General features: G+C 25.4%; 1 protein-coding gene across 4 annotated transcripts; it reads right to left on the reverse strand.

The window, feature by feature from the left end:
- Positions 1-1,149: 1,149 nt before the first annotated feature.
- On the reverse strand, positions 1,150-14,340 carry LOC126840441 (uncharacterized). 4 transcript variants are annotated; one of them, XM_050576179.1, is made up of 11 exons: positions 14,111-14,340; positions 8,921-8,956; positions 8,180-8,236; positions 6,884-6,937; positions 6,140-6,196; positions 5,816-5,848; positions 4,961-5,017; positions 4,426-4,482; positions 2,663-2,716; positions 1,752-1,824; positions 1,150-1,325 (listed from the first exon to the last, which is right to left on the reverse strand). In XM_050576179.1, exons 1-11 carry the CDS (start codon positions 14,219-14,221, stop codon positions 1,297-1,299), a joined length of 618 nt encoding a protein of 205 aa, XP_050432136.1. In that variant the 5' UTR covers positions 14,222-14,340; the 3' UTR covers positions 1,150-1,296. The 4 variants fall into 4 exon arrangements, with proteins under 4 accessions (XP_050432136.1, XP_050432135.1, XP_050432138.1 ...); XM_050576178.1 differs by lacking the exon at positions 14,111-14,340 and adding an exon at positions 9,407-9,632; XM_050576181.1 differs by lacking the exons at positions 6,884-6,937; positions 8,180-8,236.
- Between the last annotated feature and the right edge of the window lie 2,210 nt (positions 14,341-16,550).

A 16,550-nucleotide genomic window follows, 5' to 3' on the forward strand; every position in this document is an offset into this window, starting at 1 on the left:
ATGGGGGGTTGTGGAAATTTTGGTTTAAGGCAATGCCTAAATAGAGGCATGCCTAACCAATATTCTTTAAAACAATTTACTAGGTCTGGCCGTTTTTTGCAAAGTTATTGTAAGTTCAGACACAATAAAAAAACCAGTACGGTTCAAACCAAGCATAGTGTAAACCAACAAAGTAAGAAATCGCCAAATTTGGGTCCAGTATCCAAAGACTCACTTCGAAGCGATTTCTTTTATATTTTCTCTGTATAACTTGAGTTCAAATACTAGAATCCATTGCTTTTCATTTCGACAGAAGTTTGGATGTCAAAATGAGGGTCCTGGCTCTAATCTTGTGTCACTAACCACTTTGGTTAGTACTTATTAAACGTTACATATATTATAAAGATTGTAAAAACTATCTTAAATATATATAACACAAGATTAGAGCCAGGACCCTCTTTTTGACATCCAAACTTATGTCGAAATGAAAAGCAATGGATTCTAGTATTTGAATAAATACTACTAATATATATATATATATAAAGTATACTATTTGAATTTACATGTTTTGCTTTGCACACATCATGAATCTGTGTAATAATCAAATAATTAAATATTTTTAAATTATTATATTGTTGTAATATTCTCTTTTTGTTTTATACTAATGCCAAAGCAAATCATACTAAATAGTTTTAATAAAAAAACATTTTGAAGTTATGTTTTATTTACTGAAATTAGAATCTATCATATTTTGCCATTGTTTATACAAGAGCTACAATTAAGTTACAAAATAATATTTCAATTGTACGTGTACATGTACGTGTATTTTTAGTCAGGTTATGAATTTTAATCCCCAAAAATTTGTTATTACTTCCTAATGTACTAATGTATTTTAAAACCCATTAAACATAATACGGCATTTAAAATAAATAGAATGACTTATTTAAATTATATGCAAGCCAAGGATTAAGCTAACCCATTATTTAGCATCTATTCATAAACAGTAATAAATACTAACACATGAAAATACATAAAAATAATTATCTGCAATTTATATAACAAGATGATAATGATGCAACACAATTATTGTGATAGATAAAAATATATAATATAATATAAAGTAATTTTGAAATATTCATAATAATAGTTATTTATATGATAATACAACTGTAAACACAAATATACTTATACAAATAGAGATAGAGATTATATTATTTTTATTTAAAAACAAAATATTTTTAATTGAAATTTATAAGACAAAAATGTATATGAAAATGTTGTTTTTCAATAACATTACAAATTACTGAACTCAATCCATTAAAACAGGTTAAACGCATCAAATTGATCTGTGAACAAATATATACATAGGTATAAACAATTTTTATTTTAATTACTAATTTAATATTATTTATTTATGGTATTGAAGGACGATCAAATGTTTATGTTATCTTAATTGTTAGATGGTAACTTATTACTAATAAGATACCATCTATTATGTTATCTAATATATTACTAATATGTTATTAGTATTTCATGGGGGCAAAACATTTTCCTCAAACAGGCCTTTTTCAGAAAACCACAATTTATTTCCCAGTGATTATAGAAAAATATTTTTTCCTTGTGTGTAGATAAGTTGAAACTACAATATTGTCATTGCAAGGAATGACTATTAGAAAATTGCACCTGCTACAGCAAAAGTTGGTTTCCCAATAGAAGAAACTCATTTAATATTGTACACTCCACATGTTTATGATAGGTCTTATAAGTATTACTTTTTTGATGAGGATCTCTTGTATAATCAACATTCATCTTCTGAATTTTTGGATCATCGGGGATCAATGCTAGCTGAAAATGAACATCAACGGTTAAATACTTAAGTGTATGACGGTAGTAAGCCCTACTTTAATTTTACAAATTGTATAATTGAAAACGTTAATTTTGTTAAGGTCGGTACAAAAACAAACAGGATTCGAGAAATTTTGAATATTTAACTTTTGTGAACTGAAAATTCAATTCAATATTTAATTTTTTTCTTCTTAGATTGTAGTATTTGACTGTTAAGAACTAACTACCACACATACTTCGCGTCTTATATTCCTATGATATCTCCTGCTAAATCTTATCCAGATCACTTTTCACTGATCCTTTCTGTTGGTTCAAACATGTACATTAACAAACACCTTTTTAGTCCATTATTATGTGTCTATAGTTCAAGCTGTTATCCTGAAACTGTTAACTTAAAAAATTCGCTATAGATGCCAGTAAAGCTTTGTCACAATTCCACTACTCATATGTTACCTATTACCACATAGCCAGAATTAAAGTATTTATCTTAAAATACACTTAGTTTGTATAGTTCTAGGTAATAGCTACACCAATTATTTACTCACTGGAGGAGGAAATTTTTTATTTTATTTTAGGGTTTAACTGGAAAGTAGACTATAATATCTATAATAATATATAGATAAAATAATACAATGAATATTAAGATGTTTACTGCAAATTCGTTTTATCATGAAAAATAAAAAATAAAAATTAATTATGGATTTTTAATGCTAATTTATGTAAAAATAACTTAAAAATTTAGCATTTTTTTGTTTTTTTACGACTAGTGAAAAAAATGTAGCACACTGCCTATTGGAGTAGGCTGCATTGGCCTTTAATATTTGTATAATAATACTACCTTTTCTTTCTCGCGGTCAACTTTTATCGCGCTTTCAACTTTAGGTTGGCTAGCCTAGAAAAAATAAAATGATTTATTTCACTTATTATTAATTTGTTTTTTAGTAAAATACACTTATAAAAACATATTGATACCATCCAAAGATCTACAATACTATTATATTATTGCTATAAACAAGCTCTTTTTTCTGAATATATAATAGTAAGAAATTAATAACAAGAAGAGAGATTCAAAATTAAGATAAACTTTTTTTTCCCATGACTAAAATTGAATAATTATATTTTGTTCTATAAACAAGAGTCGAGTCCAATAATAGTAAATATCTACGGTTGTCGATCATAACAAGATAATTCTAGTTTAAGCAAAATTGCGATTCCAATTGTTTTAGATTCTGGAACGGTTTCTATATATCTAAAACTATTTATTAAAAAAATGTATAAAAACCATGAATGAATAAAAACAATTTAAATAACAATTAAATTTAAAATGGCTGACTTAAGGTCAAAAACATTTTTTTTTAATGAAAACCATGTTTTTTTTTTGTTTACTAAATAATCGTTCTTATCGAAACTAACAACTTTTGTTGGAAACATTTTTCAATGAACCCATGGATTAGTATTTTAAAATGGGACACCGGTATAAATTATAATTATATTTTTCCATTTGAAGCCTCTTTGGAAATTTATTACTATGCGTGAGTACTGAGTATATTTAAGATGTTTTAAGATACAATTGAGATTATAAGCATGGAATTTCACTTAATTTTTTTTTTAAGCTGTCACTACAAAAATAATTAAATTTTACATTATAACTACAAATTACCAAAGTATAATATAAAAATAAATACAAAACAATCAGTCGTTTGAATTATAATCAATAATATTTTTCTCAAAAAGCCATAAGGTTTTGTGGTCAAAGTCAAAAAGTCACGTTACATAGTGTAGACTAAATATCCCATTTCGGTATTTTATAATATTTACATTTATATACTTGTAACATGGTAGTCATAGGTACTATGATTTCTATTAATTGAGTTCTTAATAAAGTAAAGTGACAGCTATAAACTTTTAAGTTAAAATCACTAAAATTTATTAGCTTTGCTAAACGTTTGACGAAAACAACTAAATATTTAGCAGTCAATAATATACTTAAAAAACATATAAAATTAACTATATCTAACTAAAATTTAAGTTTAATAATAGAGTGTTATATGGTTACAAAAGATTTAAAGGTAGAGGTAGACAGAAGAAAAGTGGGAGGGACATATCTGTTATAAATAAAGACAATAAGATACGTGCAACACATTTATTAACAATGTTTGATTAAACAATGCGTAAAATGAGAATTTGGTGGGCCAACGCTATTTGTATTAGATAAATAAAAAGTAGTCAAAAGTACTAAAATTACAAAAAAAACTAAGTTGACACCAACATTAAGAATGATTAAGCACTTGAAATCAATTATAATATACAATAATTAATTTACATATAAACAAAATATTAAATGTTCCTAAATTAATTTAATTATCTACCTCCACATTATACAGGGCGGCCCACAATAATTTGACAAATTAAATAACTTTTTTTCTAGTAAATATTTGTTTGTTACACTCATTTGTTTCATTTTACCATATATCCAGAATTAAAGTAGTTATCTTCAAATATATTCACTTGGTATGCATAGTTCTATCACATTATCATTTATACATATGGAAACATTTTTATTTTTGTACAATATTATAAAGTTACCAAATTTTTACTTACGGTATTATAGTTAGGCATAACATCCATTCCACGATTTAAATCGATTTCAGCAATTTTCTAAGAAAAAAAATGGATATGTACCATATTTTTACACGCCACAATAGTATTTGTTATCTGTTATCTTTTATTTATACAGGGGGTAAGGAGTTTAAATTTGTATTTTATAAGGCCAACTATAGGGTTTAACTGAAAATAAGGTTATTATAACTATAATATATAGATATAATAATACAACGAATAAAACGATTTTGACTACAAATTAATTGTATCATGCAAAAACAAAAAAAAAATGGTTAAACATTATAAGAAATAAAAAGAATTATAGATTTTTGATGCTAATTTTATATATACACAATTAAAAAAATTGATTAAACTCAGTTTAAAAAAAACCGTAGATATTATATACCTCCACATTATGTACGTATATTAAATAATTAATTGTCGATTGGTAACTATAACACAATCAGAATCATAGACGATATGAGATCTTTTATCAATATTTACAATATTATAAAGTTACCAAACTTTTACTTACGATATTATAGTTAGGCATAACACCCATTCCACGTTTTAAATCGATTTCAGCAGCTTTCTAAAAAAAAAAATGGATATGTACCACATTTTTATACGCCACAATAATATTTGTTATCTGTTATCTTTTAATTACACAGAGGGGAAGAAGTTTTAATTTGTATTTTATAAAGCCAACTTTAAGGTTTAACTGAAAATAAGGCTATTATATTTATAATTTGTTTATTAGGAATAAAAAAATTATTAGTTATTATTAGTTTCAAATCAATGTTGAGTATAGTGACTTCAAATCAATTATAATAATACCTACAATGAATAAAAAGACTTTACTACAAATTAATTGTATCATGCAAAAACAAAACAAAATTTTGAAACCCTATGAGAAATAAAAAAATTATAGATATATGAGGCTAATTTTATGTATACAAAATTAAAAATTTAGTGTATTCTACTGTACTAAAAGTTAAAAAAAAAATGATTAAACTCGGTTAAAAAAACACCTAGATATTTTTATACGGCTCTAGAATTCTAGTTAAAAATCAATAGTGGGTATAGTGACTTAACATCGATTATAATATACAATAATTAATATGCATATAAGCAAAATATTGAATATTCCTAAAATGTTTTGATTATATACCTCCACATTATATACATATATTAATTACTAATTGTCAATTGGTAACTATAACACAATCAGAATCACAGACGATATGAGATTTTTTTTTTAATTTAATAGCTACTAGTTCACCCAATCGAAAATTTAAATTAAATCATTAAAAATCTAGTGAAAAAAATGTAGCACACTGCTTATTAGAGTAAGCTGCGTTGGCCTTTAATATTTGTATAATAATACTACCTGTATCATGCGTTTAATATTAGCTTGGCTAGTCTGGAAAAAAAATGATTAATTTCACGTATAATTAATTTTTTTTTGGAAAATACAAACATACAAAAATAAATATCCAGTTAAAGATCTATATACTTATTATATTATTCTTGTAAACAAGCTCTTATTTCTGCTTATATAATAGTTAGAAATTAATAACAGCAAGACAGATTCATAATTGAGATTTACTTACACTTAGTATGCATAGTTCTATCTCATTTTAATTAATACATATGGAAAAAATTGTATTTATATATTTGTACAATATTATAAAGTTACCAAACTTTTACTTACGGTATTATCGTCAGGCATTACACTCATACTTTGTGTTAACTTGTTTTCAGCAGCTTTCTAAGAAAAAATTATGATATGTACTATATTTTTATACGCCACAATAACTGTTGTCAGCCATTATATTTATTTACACAGAAGGGAAGGAGTTTTAATTTTTATTTTATAAGGCCAACTATTGGGTTTAACTGAAAATAATTCTATAATATCTATAATATATAGGTATAATAACACAATGAATAAAACAATTTTGACTACAAAATAATTGTATCATGCAAAACCAAAAAAAAAAAATGGTTGAACATGTTTATTAGGGATAAAAAAAATTATAGATTTTTTATGCTAATTTTATGTATACAAAATTGAAAATTTAGTGTTCTATACGGCTCTAAAACTCTAGTTTAAAATCAATGTTGAGTATTGTCGTAAGTGACTTCAAATCAATTATAATATACAATAATTAATATACATATAAGCAAATTTTTGAATATTCCTAAAATGGTTTAATTATCCACCTACACATTATATACATTTATTAAATAATTAATTGTCGATTGGTAACTATAACCCAGGCAAAAACATAGACGATATAAGATTTTTTTAAATTATTCTTTTTTATAATTTAATAGTTATTAGTTCACCCAATCAAAAATGTAGTTTAATCATTAAACATCTAGTGAAAAAATGTAGCACACTGCTTATTAGAGTAAGCTGCGTTGGCCTTTAATATTTGTATAATAATACTACCTCTTCTATCATGTATTCACGTTTTAACGCGCTTTCAACTTTAGGTTGGGTATCCTGAAAAAAATAAAAATTAATTTTACGTACAATTAATTGTTTTTAAGTAAAATACAAACTTATAAAAACAAATTGTTACCATCCAAAGATCTACATAATTATTTTATTATTGTTATAAACATGCTCTTTTCTACTCTAATCCTAAAAAATAATATGATTGTAGAAAATATGAAAACCTATTATAAGACATCATGAAATGCAATAATCTAAAGCCCGACATTAGTACTACAATTTGATTCAAACGACTAGTAATTGTTCACGATTCGTGCCCCCCCCCCATGAATACATTCGTGAAATGATCTTAATCAAAATTCTCATTAAAAATATATAATAGTGTTTATCGGTATTGGATTTATAAGTAGAAAGATATTAAAGTTATGTCTGAATTGAGAAAGGAGACGGAAAACGCTATTTATTAAGGGGCAACGTATAGGCATTATTTGACAAAAATTTATCTGGTAGTAGTAGTCTGTAGTAGAGTGTATTAAAAGTAAATTTCAGAAAGTGACTTCGAGTTTTAGTCTTTACATGTATACAATTTAACGCTTTTAATTGTTCTTAAATTAAAAAAAAATGTTTAATTCGATAAACTATAATTTGTCATAGAAAAATATTGCTGCATAAATATTGACATTTTCATGGGGGTGGGAAAGGGGTTGTATACTATAGCAAAAAATATCGAAAAACTTGTGACAATAAAAGAGTTACGCTGGTATCTGATAGAAGATAGGATATAGGAGATAAGGGATAAGAGATAAGAGATGAGAGATGAGGGATGTAGTTGGGGTTGGGTCGGGGTGGAAATGGGGTTCGAATCAAGTCTTAGCTTTGGCACATAACCAAAAAAAGTGTTATCAAAAAAGCGTTTCGCTGTTATTTTAAATTATGTGTTGCATTTAAAACGATCAAATTATGACTTAAATTAAAAAAATTATTATATTTTATTCTAGAAACATGAGTCGAGTCCAATAATAATAAATAACTACGGTTGTTGATAATTTTAACTTAAGTAAAATTTCGATTCCAACTGTTTTGGATTCAGTAACGGTTTTTTATATTACGAAAACTATTTATTAAAAAAAATCATAAGGCATACACTTAAGTATACTCAGAAATAAAGCAGCTATCTTCTAATACATACACTTAGTATGCATAGTTCTATCTCATTTTCATTTATACATATGGAAATAATTGTATTTATAATTTTGTACAATATTAAAAAGTTACCAAATTTTTACTTACGGTATTATCGTTAGGCATAACACCCATACTTTGTTTTAACTCGATTTCAGCAGCTTTCTAAGAAAAAAATAGGATATGTAATATATTTTTAAACGTCACAATAACTGTTGTCAGCTATTATTTTTTATTTACATAGAAGGGAAGAAGTTTTAATTTTTATTATATTTGCCAACTATAGAGTTTAACTGAAAATAAGGCTATAATATCTATAATTTTTAGGTATAAAAAGAATACACAATGAATTAAAAAAAAAGATTTTGACTACAAATTAATTGTATCACGCAAAACCAAAATAAAAAAAATGATTAAACATGTTTATTATAAATAAAAAATTATAGATTTTTTATGCTAATTTTATGTATACAAAATTGAAAATTTAGTGTTCTATACGGCTCTAAAACTCTAGTTTAAAATCAATGTTGAGTATTGTCGTAAGTGACTTCAAATCAATTATAGTATACAATAATTAATATACATATAAGCAAAATATTGAATATTCCTAAAATGGTTTAATTATCTATACATTATATACATTTATAAAATATTTAATTGTCGATTGGTAACTCTAACCCAGTCAAAATCATATAAAAATTTTTTAAATTATTATTTTTATAATTTAATAGTTATTAGTTTACCCAATCAAAAATGTAGTTTAATCATTAAACATCTAGTGAAAAAATGTAGCACGCTGCTTATTAGAATAAGCTGCGTTGGCCTTTAATATTTGTATAATAATACTACCTCTTCTATCATGTGTTCAAGTTTTTCTTGGCCAGTCTGGAAAAAATAAAATTATCAATTTTTATTTTTTTTAATATTTTATTTTAATAAAATACAAACTTGTATTTTTACCATCCAAGTATCTACATAACTAATATATTATTATATCCATATAACTATTATATTATTGTTATAAACAAGCTCTCTTCTCCGCTCATATAATAGTTAGAAATAAATAACAACAAGAGAGATTCAAAATTAAAATATACAAAATATTTTGTTCTATAAACAAAAGTCAAGTCCAGTAATAGTAAAATAACTACGGTTGTCGATCATAACAAGATAACTCGGTTATAAATACAGAAACGGTTAATGAACGTTTGTTTAGTTTTTTTTCTTATCACTAAAATAATTATTTTGTTATGATCGACAAACCATAGTTATTTACTATAATTGGACTTGACTCTTGTTTATACAACAATCATCATACAATTTTTATTGTGTTACCTTTTGATTTTTATATGTTGCATACGCAAGACCTGCGGAAATTAAACCTCCGGCCACGTAGTTAATAAATACAAATAATATTGTTATGGTAATTATGTTTTTGAAATTCATTTTTAACAACAGCTAATAAAAAAGAAAAATAGAAATACTAATCTCGGAGTCAACAGTACGAACAACGACGACTTAGAATTAAAGACTGTGAACAAAAAAACAATTTTTCGGCATGTTCGTTTTAAATGATAATAAAATATTAACTATTACATTGTTTTCGTGTTAAAAAACAATTATTTTTTAACTTCTGAGCACTGTATAGTGTTGTTATTTGTTTGTTTTTAAACAATTAAGTACACACAGTATTTTTTTTAAAAAACCACTTTGAATACGCCTTTCAATACAATTGATTTTTGTTTTTTTTTGTAATAACAAAACACAAAAGTAAACACACATTTGGTATCTAATTTATTATCTGACGTAAGTTAAGTCTTATTCTACTAATTTGTTCAAACAGCTTTAGAAACTAAGTATCGCTGTTATATTTTATAAACTACCTATTATTTTATATAAAACGCTCATTATTCACAATATGCACTACATTATTTTTTATTATTAAAACTAATATCTATAGTTATACTTTTTTTTTTTTACATATTATATGATAGGTATATGTTAGACCTGTCTTCAAACTGATTTCCTACTCTTAAACTCTAAAATTGCGCCAAAAAAAGGAAAAAACAATAAAATGCCAACATGGGGGGTTGTTGAAATTTTGGTTTAAGGCAATGCCTAAATAGAGGCGTGCCTAATCAATATTCTTTAAAACAATTTACTAGGTCTGGCCGTTTTTTGTAAAGATTGACCAATCAGAGTTAACGGTTGAAAAACGATTTTGGATCTATAGAAATCCTACTTGAATAAATCGGTCTACAGGAAAAGGTTATTGTAAGTTCAGACACAATAAAAAAACCAGTACGTTTTAAACCAAGTACAGTGTAACCAACAAAGTAAGAAACCGCCAAATTTGGGTCTAGTACCCAAAGACTCACTTCGAAGCGATTTCTTTTATTAATGTACATGTTTTGCCTTGTACACATGAATCTGTGTAATAATCAAATAATTAAATATTTTTAAATTATTATATGATTGTAATATTCTTTTTTTGTTTTATACTAATGCCAAAGCAAATCATACTAAATATTTTCAATAAAAAGGCATTTTAGAGTTATGTTTTATTTACTGAAATTAGTATCCTTCATATTTTGTCATTGTTTATACAAGAGCCACAATTAAGTTACAACATAAAATTTCCGTGTACGTCAGGTTATGAATTTTGATACCCAAAAATTTGTTATCACTTCCTAATGTACTACTATATTTTAAAAACCATTAAATATAAATACGGAGTTTAAAATAAATTGAAAGACTTATTTATTAGAGTATAAACAAGCCAAGGATTAGGCTAACCTATTATTTAGCATCTATTCATAATCAATAATAAATACTAACACATGAAAAGGATTCAAGAGTATAAGAAAAAAACTACAAATTACAATAATAATAATCTGCAATTTATATTACAAGATGATAATGATGCAACACATTTATAGTGATAGGTAAAAATGTATAATATAATATAAAGTAATTTTGAAGTATTTATAATAATAGTTATTAACTGTAAACACAAATATACTCATAAGAATACAGATAGAGATTATATTATTTTTATTTAAAAATAAAATATTTTTAATTTAAATTAATAAGACAAAAATGTATATGGAAATATTGTTTTTCAGTAACATTACAAATTACTGAACTCAATCCATTAAAACAGGTATAATGCATCTAATTGATCTGTAAACAAATATATACATAGGTATAAGCAATTTTTATTTTAATTACTAATTTAATATTATTTATAAATGGTATTGATGGACGATCAAATTTTTTATGTTATTTTAATTGTTAGATGGTAACTTATTACTAACAAGATACCATCTATTATGTTATATATTATATTACTCATAAGTTATTAGTATTTCATGGGGACGAAACATTTTCCTCGAACAGGCCTTTTTCCGAAAACCTCAATTTATTTCCCATTAATTATAGAAAATCTTCTACTTAAATTTAAACTACGATATTATCATTGCAAGGAATGACTATTAGAAAATTGCACCTGCTACAGCAAAAGTTGGTTTCCCAATAGAAGAAACTCATTTAATATTGTACACTCCACATGTTTATGATAGGTCTTATAAGTATTACTTTTTTGATGAGGATCTCTTGTATAATCAACATTCATCTTCTGAATTTTTGGATCATCGGGGATCAATGCTAGCTGAAAATGAACATCAACGGTTAAATACTTAAGTGTATGACGGTAGTAAGCCCTACTTTAATTTTACAAATTGTATAATTGAAAACGTTAATTTTGTTATGGTCGGTACAAAAACAAACAAGATTCGAGAAATTTTGAATATTTAACTTTTGTGAACTAAAATTCAATTCAATATTTATTTTTTTTCTTCTTAGATTGTAGTATTTGACTGTTAAGAACTAACTACCACACATACTTCGCGTCTTATATTCCTATGATATCTCCTGCTAAATCTTATCCAGATCACTTTTCACTGATCCTTTCTGTTGGTTCAAACATGTACATTAACAAACACCTTTTTAGTCCATTATTATGTGTCTATAGTTCAAGCTGTTATCCTGAAACTGTTAACTTAGAAATTCGCTATAGATGCCAGTAAAGCTTTGTCACAATTCCACTACACATATGTTACTTATTACCACATAGCCAGAATTAAAGTATTTATCTTAAAATACACTTAGTTTGTATAGTTCTAGGTAATAGCTACACCAATTATTTACTCACTGGAGGAGGAAATTTTTTATTTTATTTTAGGGTTTAACTGGAAAGTAGACTATAATATCTATAATAATATATAGATAAAATAATACAATGAATATTAAGATGTTTACTGCAAATTCGTTTTATCATGAAAAATAAAAAATAAAAATTAATTATGGATTTTTAATGCTAATTTATGTAAAAATAACTTAAAAATTTAGCATTTTTTTGTTTTTTTACGACTAGTGAAAAAAATGTAGCACACTGCCTATTGGAGTAGGCTGCATTGGCCTTTAATATTTGTATAATAATACTACCTTTTCTTTCTCGCGGTCAACTTTTATCGCGCTTTCAACTTTAGGTTGGCTAGCCTAGAAAAAATAAAATGATTTATTTCACTTATTATTAATTTGTTTTTTAGTAAAATACACTTATAAAAACATATTGATACCATCCAAAGATCTACAATACTATTATATTATTGCTATAAACAAGCTCTTTTTTCTAAATATATAATAGTAAGAAATTAATAACAAAAAGAGAGATTCAAAATTAAGATAAACTTTTTTTTCCCATGACTAAAATTGAATAATTATATTTTGTTCTATAAACAAGAGTCGAGTCCAATAATAGTAAATATCTACGGTTGTCGATCATAACAAGATAATTCTAGTTTAAGCAAAATCGCGATTCCAATTGTTTTAGATTCGAAGCAAATCTTAGCTTTGGCACATAACCAAAAAAAGTGTTATCAAAAAAGCGTTACGCTGTTATTTAAAATTATGTGTTGCATTTAAAACGATCAAATTATGACTTAAATTAAAAAAATTATTATATTTTATTCTAGAAACATGAGTCGAGTCCAATAATAATAAATAACTACGGTTGTTGATAATTTTAACTTAAACATGTTTATTAGAAATAAAAAATAATAGATTTTTTATGCTAATTTTATGTATACAAAATTGAAAATTTAGTGTTCTATACGGCTCTAAAACTCTAGTTTAAAATCAATGTTGAGTATTGTCGTAAGTGACTTCAAATCAATTATAATATACAATAATTAATATACATATAAGCAAAATATTGAATATTCCTAAAATGGTTTAATTATCTATACATTATATACATTTATAAAATATTTAATTGTCGATTGGTAACTATAACCCAGTCAAAATCATATAAAATTTTTTTAAATTATTATTTTTATAATTTAATAGTTATTAGTTCACCCAATCAAAAATGTAGTTTAATCATTAAACATCTAGTGAAAAAAATGTAGCACACTGCTTTTTAGAGTAAGCTGCGTTGGCCTTTAATATTTGTATAATAATACTACCTTTTCTTTCTCGCGGTCAACTTTTATCGCGCTTTCAACTTTAGGTTGGCTAGCCTAGAAAAAATAAAATGATTTATTTCACTTATTATTAATTTGTTTTTTAGTAAAATACACTTATAAAAACATATTGATACCATCCAAAGATCTACAATACTATTATATTATTGCTATAAACAAGCTCTTTTTTCTAAATATATAATAGTAAGAAATTAATAACAAAAAGAGAGATTCAAAATTAAGATAAACTTTTTTTTCCCATGACTAAAATTGAATAATTATATTTTGTTCTATAAACAAGAGTCGAGTCCAATAATAGTAAATATCTACGGTTGTCGATCATAACAAGATAACTCGGTTATAGATACAGAAACGGTTAATGAACGTTTGTTTAGTTTTTTTTCTTATCACTAAAATAATTATTTTGTTATGATCGACAAACCATAGTTATTTACTATAATTGGACTTGACTCTTGTTTATACAACAATCATCATACTATTTTTATTGTGTTACCTTTTGATTTTTATGTGTTACATACGCAAGACCTGCGGAAATTAAACCTCCGGCCACGTAGTTAATAAATACAAATAATATTGTTATGGTAATTATGTTTTTGAAATTCATTTTTAACAACAGCTAATAAAAAAGAAAAATAGAAATACTAATCTCGGAGTCAACAGTACGAACAACGACGACTTAGAATTAAAGACTGTGAACAAAAAAACAATTTTTCGGCATGTTCGTTTTAAATGATAATAAAATATTAACTATTACATTGTTTTCGTGTTAAAAAACAATTATTTTTTAACTTCTGAGCACTGTATAGTGTTGTTATTTGTTTGTTTTTAAACAATTAAGTACACACAGTATTTTTTTTAAAAAACCACTTTGAATACGCCTTTCAATACAATTGATTTTTGTTTTTTTTTGTAATAACAAAACACAAAAGTAAACACACATTTGGTATCTAATTTATTATCTGACGTAAGTTAAGTCTTATTCTACTAATTTGTTCAAACAGCTTTAGAAACTAAGTATCGCTGTTATATTTTATAAACTACCTATTATTTTATATAAAACGCTCATTATTCACAATATGCACTACATTATTTTTTATTATTAAAACTAATATCTATAGTTATACTTTTTTTTTATACATATTATATGATAGGTATATGTTAGACCTGTCTTCAAACTGATTTCCTACTCTTAAACTCTAAAATTGCGCCAAAAAAAGGAAAAAACAATAAAATGCCAACATGGGGGGTTGTTGAAATTTTGGTTTAAGGCAATGCCTAAATAGAGGCGTGCCTAATCAATATTCTTTAAAACAATTCACTGGATCTGGCCGTTTTTTGCAAAGTTATTGTAAGTTCAGACACAATAAAAAAACCAGTACGGTTCAAACCAAGCACAGTGTAAACCAACAAAGTAAGAAATCGCCAAATTTGGGTCCAGTATCCAAAGACTCACTTCGAAATGTATTACGAATTAAATGTCTGATTAGGATTCTGGAACGGTTAATGAACGTTTGTTTGGTTTTTTTTCTTATCACTAAAATAATTATAACTGCGGTGTACGATCATACTATTTTTATTGCGTTACCTTTTGATTTTTATATACTGCATACGCAAGACCTGCGGTAAGTAAATCTGCAGTCACGTATTTAAAAAATAAAAATAATATATTTTTTATATAAAACACTTATTATTTACAATATACACTATCGTTAAAAGCAATATTAATTAACATTTATTTTCTTATGTGATAAAACATATAAAAGAACATACCCAGTTAGTAACACAAAAAAAACAACATAATTTAAGACAATTGTACACCTTAACTTTTATTAACAAATCTAGTAATTAGCTTAATAACATTTGTATGCAGACAAACAATTAACAGTGAAGAGGAAATGTTTTTTTTAAACCATTATGAATCCCATAAAACAAAGATAAATATTGTAATGCTGAATAAAGTTATGATATATTTCTTAACCTTACGTTTATTTTATGTAATGTGTTTGCCGATAGTCTTCTGTAAAAAAAAATGGATTGCACCATCTATATCAAAAGTTAGTTTGCCAATAAAAAAAGCTCAATTAATATTGTACGCTCCACAGTTTTATGATAGGATTATTAGTATTACTTTTGGTATTAACTAAAATTCAATTAAACATTTCAATATTATCTTCATAGTTTGTAGTATTTGACTTTGAAGAACTTTTATTATATGCCAAAAGTGATTTTATTACCTTTAATAGTAATAATTCCTGTAGTCCTGTAACCTCTCCGTCCCATCTTTTGCTTTGATTCTATTATGTCTCGACCTTACTGTACTAGTCCTCTTGGTGAAAATCACATATAAATAAACACTTTAATGCTTATTTGTGAACACTGCACCTCACCATAGTTCTTTCATACTATGCTAGGTAATAATGTTTTTAGTTTGTTTAGGTTAATTAAGGAGCAAAGAATAGACTGAATAGAATAGGATAGAATTGACTGTAATCATTGAACTAGTAGACATTTAAAATATGCCGACTATTTTTATGAAGAAAAAATGGAATTTTTTTTTAAATAAAACTTTTAATGATACATTGACTTATGACAAATGTTTGATAAAGTAATTTTACGGAGTATCTATCAGAAGGATTTCAATTTTTTTCCTATGTGAAGCTTATTGTTTTCTCTATGGGGTATAGAGGAACAGGACAGGTTTTTTATTAAGCTATAAGAAAATTAGTTAGATTTATTAAAAAACATAAACACTTGTGATAAAATGTTGACAGCAAATACATTTCATCGCCCATTTGGCCTCCACAGAAAAGATCTTTAACTTTTTATACTAACTATAAATATGAGTACAGTGGGATTGGCGATTAATGGGGGCGGAGTATAATTAAGTACAGTGGGCATGGTAAAATCGATAATTTTACCGTTTTCATAGTATT

This window comes from Adelges cooleyi, unplaced genomic scaffold, assembly GCF_023614345.1.
Source record: "Adelges cooleyi isolate 19-005CV unplaced genomic scaffold, UGA_ACOO_1.1 ACOO_flye_CR_arks_rails_tigmint_CR_PRNA_376, whole genome shotgun sequence".
Lineage (NCBI taxonomy): Eukaryota > Metazoa > Arthropoda > Insecta > Hemiptera > Adelgidae > Adelges > Adelges cooleyi.